This window comes from Theropithecus gelada, chromosome 7b (genome assembly GCF_003255815.1).
Source record: "Theropithecus gelada isolate Dixy chromosome 7b, Tgel_1.0, whole genome shotgun sequence".
Lineage (NCBI taxonomy): Eukaryota > Metazoa > Chordata > Mammalia > Primates > Cercopithecidae > Theropithecus > Theropithecus gelada.
The window spans coordinates 22743457-22757521 of record NC_037675.1 but is presented as its reverse complement, the minus strand read 5'-3'; the positions used below and the strand labels follow the sequence as shown (position 1 = coordinate 22757521).

Genomic DNA, 14065 nt, shown 5'->3' with positions numbered 1-14065 from the left:
TGGGCAAAATAGTGAGACCCCATCTCTACCCCCACCCTCCAAAATCATTAAAAAAACAGGAATGCAGGCTGGTTGCAGAGGCTCACACCTGTAATCCCAGCACTTTGGGAAGCCGAGGTGGGCGGACCACAAAGTCAGGAGTTCAAGACCAGCCTGGCCAACACGGTGAAACCTGTCTCTACTAAAAATACAAAAAATCAGCTGGGCGTAGTGGCAGGCGCCTGTAATCCCAGCTACTTGGGAGGCTGATGCAGGAGAATTGCTTGAACCTGGGAGGCAGAGGTTCAGTGAGCTGAGATCGTACCACTGCACTCCAGCCCGGGTGACAGAGTGAGGCTGTCTCAAAAAACAAAACAAAACAAAAAAACCCCCACAGAAAACAGGAATGCATAGGATAAAACTACGTACATGGTTGGTTGAGGAGGAGGTTCTCTAGGACAGCGTTTCCTGTTTTACAGACAGTAAAAATTTGAGTTTTATTTAAAGTTATCACTACTTGGACTATCGTGCTGTAAACTTCTGCTTATGCTGTTACAACTAGGTGGCTTTTCTAATCTGTTTTTCTTTAGATTATGTCCAAGAAATAATGATAGATCTATGGTCTTTTGAAGATATTTCATCAAACACAAGTGAATACAACTTTAGACTTTGGTAAAACCTCTTACTAACAATGTAGTTTTGCCTCTTAGATTCATGAATTGTGATAACTCAGATAAGGATGGTAACTGCAGAAATAATACATATATAGAGAGAAATAAACTCCTGGGTGATGTCATTTTCCATGTGGCCCAGTGTGCCTGTGTTGAAAAGTTTTGTTCTCAAAGCAGTGTATTGATGTGATAATGGGGAATAACATATTTTTTTAAGAGGGAACCTTTAATGTAATCTTTTAGCCCTTTTAAAACGGATACAGTGGCGTTTTCTCCTAGGCTCAAAGCTGAGTACACTCCTGTAATTTTAATAATATTTTAGGCAAGTCCTATGACAATTATACCAACAAGTTTCTTCAACCCCACCACCACCCCTACCGTACCTATGCTTTGCTTGCCCATACTCCCTTCACCCTTTCCTCTGCTATTACCACTGGTATTTCTGCTTGTGGTTGAAAATAAAAAGCATCTCCAGATTGCAGTAAATTCAGTGGCCCTGCTCCACAGCCTGGCCTCTGCTGAAGGAAGAAAAGGGGTGAAACATGAACGGCCATCATGGGTTGTGATCAGGCACTACCAGAAGCCCAGCTTGTGTTTCAAAAACAGGCTCTTGAACATGTTCCCAGCAGATAACTCTTCACTGGCTTGAAGAACAGGAAGGACTATTTCACAAACACCACTGTGTTTGAATTTCTAGAGGCTACCCAGGCCAAGAATACATCCCTAAGAAAGAAAAAGACACACAAACAGAATTATACACAAACTGAAACAGAATTACAGCCTACTTTTTTTTTTTTTTTTGAGATGGACCTCCCAGGTTCATGCCATTCTCCTGCCTCAGCCTCCCGAGCAGCTGGGACTACAGGCGCCTGCCACCACGTCCGGCTAATTTTTTGTATTTTTAGTAGAGACGGGGTTTCACCGTGTTAGCCAGGATGGTCTCGATCTCCTGACCTTGTGATCCACCCGCCTCGACCTCTGAAAGTGCTGGGATTACAGGCGTGAGCCACCACGCCCAGTCGCTACATTCTTTTTATCTGTCTTTTTTTATTTTTATTTTTATTTTGAGACGGAGTCTCGCTGTTGCCCAGGCTAGAGTGCAGTGGAGTTATCTCCTTGGCTCACTGCAACCTCCGTCTCCCAGGTTCAAGAGATTCTCCTGCCTCAGCCTCCTGAGTAGCTGGGACTATAGGCGCCTGCCACCATGCCCAGCTAATTTTTGTATTTGTAGCAGAGATGGGGTTTCACCACATTGGCCCAGCTGGATTTTTTTATCGGTCTTAAGCAAATAGGTTCCCAGATAATTTCCTGCAGCATTATGGTTAGATAGTGTCACCTTAGAAATATAAGAACAGTGGGCTTAAAAGTCAGAAGTAGAGGCAATGCTAATTTACTGTAGAGTTTTTGAAATAGGAAATAGAAATGCCTTGTCCTACAGCTATAGGTAATTCCCAGAGAAATTTGGGGAGAGGGGTAAAATCTTCCAAATTTCTCCCCATTTCCCTCACAAATTGCAAATTATCATATGCTACTTTCCACTTACCATTTCTCCCCAAATTCTAATTCCCTAATTCCCTAAGTAGTCTGATTTGCACTAAGGACTGAAAAGCTAATATTTGCAAACACTAACAGCCTAATGTATTATCACATTTTTAAAGAGCATAGAGAGGTATGTGGTAACTGAAAAATGTGAACTGCTGATTATGTCATCTTTGGCTATGTGGCAAATGTAAGCTCTTAAGCAGGGGCGCTTTTCTAGTAGACCAGATAGACATACAGCAACCTACTCTACCTAAGGTACTGAGATGCTGATTTTATGCTGAAGATTACCATGTTTCCTAACAGAATTAATTGACCAGTATCTGAATTATAAAAGGGGGAACTGTAAGCTCACCTGCAATGCTTCACCACACACTCATTGCTGCAGTATTCATTGTCCCAGTCCTTACTCACAATGGGAGGGTTCTCACAACCAGACCTCACGCATCGAGGCTGGGGTGAGAGTGCCACAGGAGACCCACTCACCAATTCAACATCCATCTGAGAAGGAGACTCAACCTGTGAGAGGAAGAGAGTATCAAAGTGGATTAAATTGCTCTCTGCCTAGCTAGCTAGTTGAAACCAATGAAGCAAAAGGTATTACAATTCCTCACACTGGGGGTAAAACTGGAGAAGAAGGTGAGTTCTTGGTCTCCCCTTCAACAGTCTAGCTTCAGAACTTTGCCAAGCAGAATGACGGAAGATTTTTCCCATCAGGAGAAAGGTGGGCATGTGGTAATGCTTTTTTTCCCCCTTAAGCCTGGCTAGTCAAGTAAAGTAGTGGGAATAAAGAGGTGGTGCTTTTTTCTTTTTTTTTTTTTTTTTGAGACAGAGTCCTGCTCTGTCTCCCAGGCTGGAGTGCAGTGGCGCGATCTCGGCTCACTGCAAGCTCCGCCTCCCCAGTTCATGCCATTCTCCTGCCTCAGCCTCCCGAGTAGCTGGGATTACAGGCACCTGCCACGACGCCCGGCTAATTTTTTGTATTGTTAGTAGAGATAGGGTTTCACCACGTTGGCCAGGCTGGTCGCGAACTCCTGACCTCAGGTGATCCACCTGCCTTGGCCTCCCAAAGTGCTGGGATTACAGATGTGAGCCACCACGCCCGGCCATATTTATGTGTTTTAAAAAACAATGGTATGGCCGGGCGCGGTGGCTCAAGCCTGTAATCCCAGCACTTTGGGAGGCCGAGGCGGGTGGATCACGAGGTCAGGAGATCGAGACTATCCTGGCTAACATGGTGAAACCCCGTCTCTACTAAAAATACAAAAAACTAGCCGGGCGTGGTGGCGGGTGCCTGTAGTCTCAGCTACTTGGGAGGCTGAGGCGGGAGAATGGCGTGAACCCGGGAGGCGGAGCTTGCAGTGAGCCGAGATCACGCCACTGCACTCCAGCCTGGGAGCACAGCGAGACTCCGTCTCAAAAAAAAAATAAAAAAAATAAAAAATAAAAAAAAAAAAACAATGGTATGAACCAATTAAATTTTTCTGGCTATACCCTCTGCCCCACACACATTTAAAACATCAAGCTAAGGAACTTAAGACCCAGGATAAACGAAAAGCTTTATATGTCCAAAGTTTAAGATCCTTGGGTAAACAACTCTGAAAAATAACTGTTTAGGCCATATCCTGTCCAGCTGAACTAGTGGCCGCTGCTTAGTTAAGGAGTGATCCTTATCTTAATGTATCTCACTAAAAACACTATGGGGTACGCGGTAGCTCAACGCCTGTAATCCCTGCACTCTGGGAGGCTGAGGCGGGCAAATCACGAGGTCAGGAGTTCAAGACCAGCCCAACCAACATGGTGAAACTCCGTCTCTAGTTAAAAATACAAAAAATTAGCTGGGTGTAGTGGCGATTACCTGTAATCCCAGCTACTTGGGAGGCTGAGGCAGGAGAATCACTTGAACCCAGGAGGTGGAGGTTGCAGTAAGCCGAGAGTACACCACTGCACTTCAGCCCAGGCAACAGAGCGAGACTCCGTCTCAAAAAAAAAAACAGGGTGGGCGCAGTGACTCACACCTGTAATCCCAGCACTTTGGGAGGCCGAGACAGGCAGATCACCTGAGGTCAGGAGTTCAAGTCCAGCCTGACCAACATGGAGAAACCGTCTCTACTAAAAATACAAAATTAGCCAGGCATGATGGCACATGCCTGTAATCCCAGCTACTCAGGAGGCTGAGGCAGGAGAATCACTTGAACCCAGGAGGTAGAGGTTGTGGTGAGCCGAGATCGCACCATTGCACTCCAGCCTGGGCATGGACATCTCAAAAAAAAAAAGAAAAACCACCAATATGGGCACCTTGGGTAAGACAAGTCACTGTTGCAAGGAAATCCCATCTGCAGGATGTTTTGTGTTCCTGGTTGCTGGGCGTTAAATGCTAGTAGCAACCCCCACTTTTATTTGGTCAACCAAAAATGTTTTTATACATTTCCACTAGACTAGAGGAAAAACTTAAAATCAAAGGCTCACCTCAGGAACTACATCTGTGATCATCTCACAGATAGTCTCAGGAGAAGTTGCCTCCACTGTATGAGCCTCAGGGCTGTTGTTCATAGGCCGCTCAGGACTACTTTCCACAGTTGGTGGGACTAAGGTAGTCTGCATTTTCAAAGTGGGTAGAGGCACACTCTTGATCTGCAGAGGGGGTGGCTGTTGCTGTAAATTGATTCGAACTTTCTGAGGTGGAGGCTGTTGCATGGCCTGGAGTGGAGGAGGCTGCTGCAGAATGGTAACTTGCTGCTGAGTTGGGGGTTGTGGCATCTGTTGTAATGGAGGGGGCTGTAGTCGGGGTGGAGGCAGTTGCATAGAAGCAGCAGCAGCAGCTGCTGCTGCTGCCTGCAACACTGACCGAGTGACAATCTGGGCTTGTTGACTGGGCTGGATAGTGGCTGTACTGGTTTGGCCTAGCTGGAGCCCCCGGGAGGTCACCACTGTGGCTGGGATAACAGTAACCATCCCTCCTTGAGACATAGTAATGGACGAGGGCAACATTTGTTTGGTAATAATCAACTTGGTGATATTGGGCTGACCCCCAGCTCCAGAAGATGCCTGGTTTGCCACATAGGATGAAAGGGTGGAGTTAACAACAATGGATGGAGACAGGGCAGGGGGCTCTATTGAAGCTGGTGCTGGAGATGCTGGGTCAACAGTAGCCATAGGAGGTGGAGAAGGAGTTTGTGATGGTGGTGCTGGATCCAATTCCACTGTTTCTACAGTGGCCTAAAAGAAGACAAAAATAAATAATTACATAAATAAATAAATAATTAATAAATCACTTGGTTGTATTTACTTCTTAAAACTGCTAACAAATACTTCCAAAAAACTTCTTACTGGTTTAAATATCCATCTACCCTATCCCTCTTACCTGACATTCCTGGTTGTCTTTGTAAGCAGCCAGTGCCTTCAGATACTCTTTCTTGGCAGCCTCAGTTTTCCTCTTATATACCTGCAAAAAAGAGACTTTAAAAAAAAAAAAAAGACTCCCCATACTCCTAGGGAAGACTGATAGTTTTGTATTATTTATCAATGAATGACAATTCATCTTAGTCTAATCACTGACAACCCCTATCAGTGAATACAATTCTGAAAGCTAACAGTCAAGACAACCTCTATGGCAGACTCACTCCACTGAGCATACCTCTGAAAGACAACCAATCAACAGGAGTCTGGCAAGACTAGCTACTATTTATTTTATTTATTTTTTCTGAGCCAGAGTCTTGCTCTGTTGCCCAGGCTGGAGTGCAGTGGCACGATCTTGGCTCACTGCAAGCTCTGCCTCCCAGGCCACCGCACTTGGCCTTTTTTTGAATTTCTTTTTCTTTTTTGGATTTAGACTCCTGGGTTCAAGCGATTCTCCTGTCTTAGCCTCCCAAGTAGCTGGGATTACAGGTGTGCACCACCATGCCTGGCTTGTTTTGGATTTTTAGTAGAGACAAGGTTTCACCATGATGGCCAGGTTGGTCTCGAACTCCTGACCTCAAGTGATCTGCCCTCCTCGGCCCCCAAAGGGCTGGGATTACAGGTGTGAGCCACTGGGCCTGGCCCTCTTCTCACATTAAAAAAAATTTTTTTTTTTTTGAGATGGAGTTTCATCCTCTCTCTTGTCCCCTAGGTGGCCCAATCTCGGCTCACTGTAACCTACACCTCCCGGGTTCAAGCAGTTCTACCTCAGACTCCTGAGTAGCTGGGACTACAGGCAGCCACCAGCACGCCTGGCTAATTTGGTATTTTTAGTAGAGATGGGGTTTTACCATGTTGGCCAGGCTGGTCTCGAACTCCTTACCTCAAGTGATCCGCCTGCCTCGGTCTCCCAAAGTGCTGGGATTACAGGCGTGAGCCACTGTGCCAGGGCTTATTCTTAAATTCTTATAGTAAAATTATTACTGTGTGGGTTTAGGAGGTAAAGCTAAATACTACCACCACAAACAGCACAACAAAAGCCAAGAACAAACTAGAGGGTTTCACTCATCTATCCTTGTGATTAGCCCTTAGCCCTTCACTGTCACTAAGCAGAAGTGTGCAATTTAAGATGAAAGGGCTTGGCCCTACCAGAGCTTCTACCACACATTATTTAGATATTTTTGGGGCTGGGCGCGGTGGCTCAAGCCTGTAATCCCAGCACTTTGGGAGGCCGAGACGGGCGGATCATGAGGTCACGAGATCGAGACCACCCTGGCTAACACGGTGAAACCCCATCTCTGCTAAAAATACAAAAACAAAATTAGCCCGGTGTGGTGGTGGGCACTTGTAGTCCCAGCTACTTGGGAGGCTTAGGCAGAAGAGTGGCGTGAACCCAGGAGGAGAGTCTCGCTCTCTCTCCCAGGCCGGAGTGCAGTGGCCGGATCTCAGCTCACTGCAAGCTCCGCCTCCCGGGTTTACGCCATTCTCCTGCCTCAGCCTCCCGAGTAGCTGGGACCACAGGCGCCCGCCACCTCACCCGGCTAGTTTTTTTTGTATATTTTAGTAGAGACGGGGTTTCACCGTGTTAGCCAGGATGGTCTTGATCTCCTGACCTTGTGATCCGCCCGTCTCGGCCTCCCAAAGTGCTGGGATTACAGGCTTGAGCCACCGCGCCCAGCCGAAAACCTCTATTTTTATCTCTTTAAAAACTTCTGGAACATTCACTACTAGTTCCTCAACATTTGCTCACCTGTTTTTGCTCCTCTCCAAGACTATCCCACATGGAGGCCACAATTTTTGAAACCTCACCAAAAGTGGCATTAGGATTCTGTCCCTTGATGGCAGCCTGTGTATCACGAAAGAATAAAGCATATGCTGAAACTGGTTTCTGAGGTTCATTAGGATCTTTCTTTTTTCTCTTCTTTGGGGCCTTCTGCTTTTTCCCTGCTTCCACCACCACTGTCTTCTGGCTGGGAAGTTGCTGTAAGAGAGAAAAAGAATTACACAATGGATGATGACAAGTATTATGTCTGGAAACTAGCCACATGTATGGAATTTTCAGAAATGCTAAAAATCATGGAAATAGCATTAAAAGACACTGGTCAATATGGAGAACCAATAAGAATAGGGATTGAGAGAATTATAAACTGGAAATTGGTAGGTGGAACCCCATACCCAGAAAAGAGCAGAGGAGATGGCATGGCAAGGCTAAAGAATACTGATTAAGCTCTGTATCCCAAGAATTTTATCCTAGAGTATCACAGCAGAATTGATTTTGGCAGGGAATGCCTCACCCTCCGGAAATCCTCAACACCATCCTCGTGAAGTGAACTAGTAGGTGAAGGCGTGGTTGAAAGACGATCTTCAGGTGACTGGGCAGGTGGTAGGATGGTGCCACCCCCTAAGCTCAAACCCAGTTGGGAACTCAGTTCTGACTGATCAATGGTGGTCAACTGGCTATGCCCCATCAAGCCAGATGTCATGTCTGTCATTGGTACATCAATTGTAACAGGTGGGTTGGCACTATACTGAGTTCCTATAGAGTGGTCCAAGTCCTGAGAGAAGCAGAAGGACTAATTAAACAGTAAATATAAAAAAACACCACTTTCCCCCCCTAAATTTAAGATAGCTTATAAATTCCCTGCCTACCCAGATTGTATCATTTAAAATACAAAACATAGTCTTCAAAACTGAAAAAAAAAACATAAGCTTTTTTAAAAAGTACAGAAATTAATGAATTTACTTCTTTGCACTCAAAAGAAGAACTAAAAATAATCAGAGAAGTCATACTGTTGGACAAGTTAAAGAGCTATCAACTTATTCAGTAATCTATAAGTAGGGACAACACATTGAGTAAAGAAAAACTTCCTGTCTGTACCCTCCCAAAATAATAGCTTTTAAAATAATAATACACAGGCAGTCAGCATAAATAGGCCAATATTACAGAAGTTTGGCATCAAATATAGAGTGTGAAGATGTGCTACTGGTTTGATGTGCCAGAAGCCCAACATACTGATTTATATTACATAGTAATCTACAATACTATATTTGACTCAGACCTTTTTTTTAAAAAAAACGCTCTGATCTGCTGGCTTCTCAACATGATTAAGACCATTTTTTAATAAATCCCTCCATGTGCCAGCTATCACATTCAAATTTGAATCCTAGGATGTGAAGGTCATAATAAAAGCAGAAAACACTTTCCCAAAAACTACAATAATTTTCTAACCAGACATTGTACAATTTTAAATTATTTTTCAAGTAAAATCTACCTACATGGTAAATTTCATTTATTCAGGTGAAACTAAGTCTTTGTTGGTGAGCCTTTAGCCACAAGAAGACACACAAGTAATACCCAAGTGTAGTAGAGAATAGAGTAACTTTTGTCTCCCCTAATGCCATGCCTGTTAGCTGGGGTAAGCCTGACAATGTCTTGCCCCTTACCATGGTCAAGCCCCCACTCAGGAGCCCCCCGCCCTGCTCCATCAAGCCATGGGTCATGCCCACAGGCATGTCCAATGTCTGGACCCCATACTGGGCTGAAAAACTGCCATCCTGTGAAGAGGAAGGGTCTGCCAGGTCATCAAAGTGGCCAACCACATCTGAGACAGCCAATGAGGGATCAGAATCCAAGGAGATAGGTGGGATTTCAAATTCCTCATCTCCCAAGCTTGGTGTATGGAATGTCTGTAGGGAAAAAAGGGGGAAAAGAATTAGCGAAAAGAGGAGAAATGGCATACTACTAAGTGAAGAACATAATGGGGTACTAGAGATTCTCAGGGTACATTTTTTCTGCTTAGGATCGTATTTTATAATCAATTTCTTAGAACCTATTATTTTTACCAATCTCTCTTCTGATACCCTTGGTCACTTGGTGCATTCAAGGCTGCTAACATCAGTCACAATTTTCAATTCTTTTATCTCTTTTCTACCATTACCACTCTTTTGTCCTAAATTATGCCTATTGTTCTAATGAAAAATTCTTTCAGTACCATTACTTAGGATACAGCCTTTATAACCTGCTTACTATGATCCTTGAAATCTCTCTAAAGATTCTAATAGAGCAGTTATTTCACAATTATTACAATTAAACTGTTAGGCCACAGAAATTTGCTGTCAGCCAGCCAATTGTACTTTGTTGTTTTAGGTTCCTTTCAAACAGATGCTAAAATGTACTGTCATGGAAACTTTATCCCCCTCTAAAACATTTGCACTTAGAGTTTCCTACCTCTTCTCCACTTTAAAAATTATAATGTTAACAACTAAAGATTCCCATTTGTTTTTTTTGTTTTTTTTTGAGACAGAGTCTCGCTCTGTCGCCCAGGCTGGAATGCAGTGGCGCGATCTCTGCTCACTGAAAGCTCCGCCTCCCGGGTTCAGGCCATTCTCCAGCCTCAGCTTCCCATGTAGCTGGGACTACAGGCGCCCACCACCACGCCCGGCTAATTTTTTTGTATTTTTAGTAGGGACGGAGTTTCACCGTGTTAGCCAGGATGGTCTTGATCTCCTGACCTCGTGATCCACCCACCCTGGCCTCCCAAAGTGCTGGGATTACAGGTGTGAGCCACTGCGCCCGACCAAGATTCCCATTTGTATACAATTTTCAGAAAACCTCAACAATGCCAAAAATGCTAGTCTTGCTGAACAAGCTTCTAAGAGAGGAAAAGGATTACTCCAGCTGGCTAAAGACCCAATCTCTTCCTGTGAGTCCAACTAGGTCAATAATAATACATTCTTTCTATTCTGAATGAAGCCACCACTCATGCAGCTAACAGACCAAGATATGATCTAAGATATGTTAAGTGCTATGGTTCTGTTTTCACACTAAAATCTAAATGGTGGCATTTGCAACAATAGACAATTATAAATAATAGCAAGAGACTGCTATCAGAGAGACCTGGGTACAGGACCTTGAACAAGTTTTCTTCATCTGTAAAATGGGAATTACAATGGTAATCCCCTTATATAGTTATTATGAGGATAAGTGAGATTTCATGCATAAAAGCTTAGCACATTGCCTGATACATATAATGGCTTAATAACCATCATTAACCATTGTTATGAATAATATCCTAATAATGATTCCTTTGCCCCCTACCCCAACCAATTATCACAGATAATTGGAATTTTAGAAACTTTAAATTCTATCAATCTAACACATAGCATAGTAAATATAGACTGATTCAGATCAAATTCAATTGGTACCCACTTTTTTTTTTTTGTAATTGAACAATGCATTCTTTAAATAAGAGTTCCTAAAGGTTTCATTTTCTTTTTTTTTTTTTTTTTTTTTTTGAGATGGGGTATTGCTCTGTCACCAAAGCTGGTCTGTAATTCCGGGGCTCAAGCAAGCCTCCAGCCCCAGCCTCCCAAGTAGTTGGGACTACAGGCATGTGCTGCCACACCCAGCTAATTTTTAAAATTTTTTGTAGAGACAAGCTCTCCCTGTGTTGCCCAGGCTAGTCTCGAACTCCCGGGCTCAACTGATCCTACTGCCTCAGTCTCCAAAGTGTTGGGCTTACAGACCTCAAGGTTCCTCTAGATCCTGAAAGGTTCTTCTATTATGACCATTTCTGTTTTTTTTTTTTTTGAGATGGAGTCTTGCTCTGTAGCCCAGGCTGGAGTGCAGTGGTGTGATCTTGGCTCACTACAACCTCTGCCTCCAGGGTTCAAGCAATTCTCCTGCCTCAGCCTCCCAAGTAGCTAGGACTACTACAGGTGTGTGCCACCATGCCCAGCTAATTTCTGTATTTTTTAATAGAGACAGGGTTTTACCATGTTGGCCAGGATGGTCTTGATCTCTTGACTTTGTGATCCGCCCACCTCGGTCACCCAAAGTGCTGGGATTACAGGCACCGGCCACCGCGCTTGGCAGTTTTATTTTTTTTCTTTTTTGAGATAGAGTCTCCTTTGTCACCCATGATAAAGTGCAGTGGTGCAATCTTGCTCACTGCAATCTCTGCCTCCCGGGTTCAAGTGATTAGTCAGGCATGGTGACACACACCTGTAATCCCAGGTACTCGAGAGGCTGAGGCACGAGGATCGCTCGAACTCAGGAGTTGGAGGTTGCAGTGAGCCAAGACTGCATCACTGCACTCCAGCCTGGGCAACAGACCAAGACCATGTCTAAAAGGAAAAAAAAAAAAAAAAAAGAAAAGAAAGAAGAAAGAAAAAAGAGAAAAAAAAAAAGGCCAGGTGCGGTGGCTCACGCCTATAATCTCAGCACTTTGGGAGGCCGAGGCGGGTGGACCACTTGAGGTCAAGAGTTCGAGACCAGCCTGGCCAACATGGTGAAAATCCATCTTTACTAAAAATACAAAAATTAGCCTGGCGTGGTGGCGGGTACCTGTAATGCCAGCTACCTCAGGAGGCTGAGGCAGGAGAATAACTTGAATCCAGGAGGCAGAGGTTGCAGTGAGCCGAGATCGTGCCACTGCACCCCAGTCTGGGTGACAGAGGGAGACTCCGTCTCAAAAAAAAAGACATTGCTAGAAAGAAAATTTCCAGCTAGCAGAAACTAGGGAGAAAAAAGTATGCCTGTGAAATGCCCAATCTCTGTGAATCACATTTGTAAAAATTTCCTAAAAGACAAAAAGATATACATAGTTTCATTTCTGTATTTTCCTTCTCCTTACTATTTTACTTGGTATGGTAAAAAATTTGGTCCTTGTCTGAGATATAAGCAGCATGCGGAGCATAAGAACATGCAGTTCTCAGCTGGGAGTGGTGGCTCATGCCTGTAATCCCAGTACCTTGGGAAGCCAAGGAGGGTGGATCACTTGAAGTCGGGAGTTCGGGACCAGCCTGGCCAACATGGAAAACCCCATCTCTACTAAAAATACAAAAATTAGCTGGGTGTGGTGGTGCACACCTATAATCCCAGCTACCTGGGTGGCTGAAGCACGAGAATCGCTTGAACCCGGGAGTTGGAGGCTACAGTGAGCCAAGATCACACCACTGCACTCCAGCCTGGATGACAGAGCAAGACTGTCTCACACACACACACACACAAATAACAAAAAATATCAGGCAGTTCTTGATGGGAAAAACTAAACTTTCCCTAAGAACTGAACTTTTCTCAGTAGTATACAAATCATGTATTTATGTATGTTGTTTTGTTTTTTTTTAATTTTGAGACAGGGTCTTACCCTGTCGCCCAGGCTAAGTGCGTGGCTCCATCATCACTCACTGCAGCTTTGAACTCTTGGGCTTAAGTGATATTCCCACCTTGGCCTCCCAAAGTTCTAGGATTACAAGTGTGAGCCACTGTGTCTGGCCCATAATTTTTGTTATTGTGTGGAAGTTCTTAACTGCCAATCCATGACTCTTTCTGATATTTCAGTTTAGGTTTACATGAGCAGTTTTAAGGTAGAAGGTACAAAGATTTTTACCAAATTCTCATACCAAAAAAAAAAAAAAACATTTACTGTACTAGACTAATAGTAAAATGGTAGTTTCCAAAATTTTTAAGATACAGATTGCTTTGTTAAAGCAAAGATGCCTACCCTTTTCTGCTTACCACAACAAAACAGCAACTTTGTCAGGATATAAAAAATGATACTATCCGTTAATGAGAACCCCAAAAGAATAAAAATTCATATCCAAAACAAGGGACCAGTGTTCCACAAGTGACTACCCCTCATAAACCATCTGGAATGTTCTCATTGTACACTAAAAAATTAGACATGGCTACATAAAATGAACTGGGCAATGATAAAAAAATATATATATAGATATGGAGAGATTCCATTATGTAGGATCGACAAGGCATTCTTTCTATCCGCCACCCCTTGGGATGTGGAAAAGCTTTGTTATTCAGTACCTATGGCTTTCATGGTGGTTTTCTGGGTTCTGCTTTATTTCTTCCTTTAAGTATGAATAGTAAGGTAACTGCAATTATCAAGAATACAGAGGGTTAAAAAAAAAAAAGGATACAGAAGGGTAAACCACATGCTATAATAAAAATAGAGATTCACTAAAATCTCTTTCACTACATATGATCAGTAAAATCCAAAAATGAATATCTAAACTTATTTTATTTTAGTGGATTACATAAAGAGATCACATTCTAGACTGTTAAATATAAAACAAAGCTAAAACTGTAGCAAATATTAAAAAGAAATGGTTTGGACACAGAAAGAGAAAACAGGAACATGATATGCAGTTACCTTCTAACTTAGCTTTCCTTTCCTCCTCTGTTCAATTCCTGGGCCTTTTTGAGGGAGGGGCTGGTTTGGGAATTACAGTTTATAAGGAAAGATGCTTAAATATCAAGAGAACCAAAAAATCAAAAATACCATTTCCCTCCCTTTTTTCATTCTCTGATACCAAAACATACAATCTATTTCTTTAGCTTATTATATATTCATTTTAGAGAAATTTATTTTAATCCAACACCTACTTATTCAACAATACAATGGTACTATGGGTTATTTAAATAGCTGTTCTTTTTTTTTTTTTTTTTTTTTTTTTTTTTT

General features: G+C 43.2%; 1 protein-coding gene across 3 annotated transcripts in view; it reads right to left on the bottom strand.

The window, feature by feature from the left end:
- Nucleotides 1–918: 918 nt before the first annotated feature.
- The window catches only part of TOX4 (TOX high mobility group box family member 4), a 19663-nt gene continuing 6516 nt past the window's right edge, over nucleotides 919–14065 (bottom strand). For 2 of the 3 annotated variants that reach the window (XM_025393050.1, XM_025393051.1), the window contains 7 exons: nucleotides 9033–9275; nucleotides 7883–8143; nucleotides 7339–7569; nucleotides 5554–5634; nucleotides 4659–5408; nucleotides 2545–2708; nucleotides 919–1373 (listed from right to left, as the gene is read on the bottom strand). In XM_025393050.1, coding sequence (XP_025248835.1) covers nucleotides 1313–1373; nucleotides 2545–2708; nucleotides 4659–5408; nucleotides 5554–5634; nucleotides 7339–7569; nucleotides 7883–8143; nucleotides 9033–9275 — 1791 coding nt within the window. In that variant the 3' untranslated portion in view covers nucleotides 919–1312. The remainder of the gene's footprint in view (nucleotides 1374–2544; nucleotides 2709–4658; nucleotides 5409–5553; nucleotides 5635–7338; nucleotides 7570–7882; nucleotides 8144–9032; nucleotides 9276–14065) is intronic. The other variant, XM_025393053.1, reaches the window with a different exon arrangement.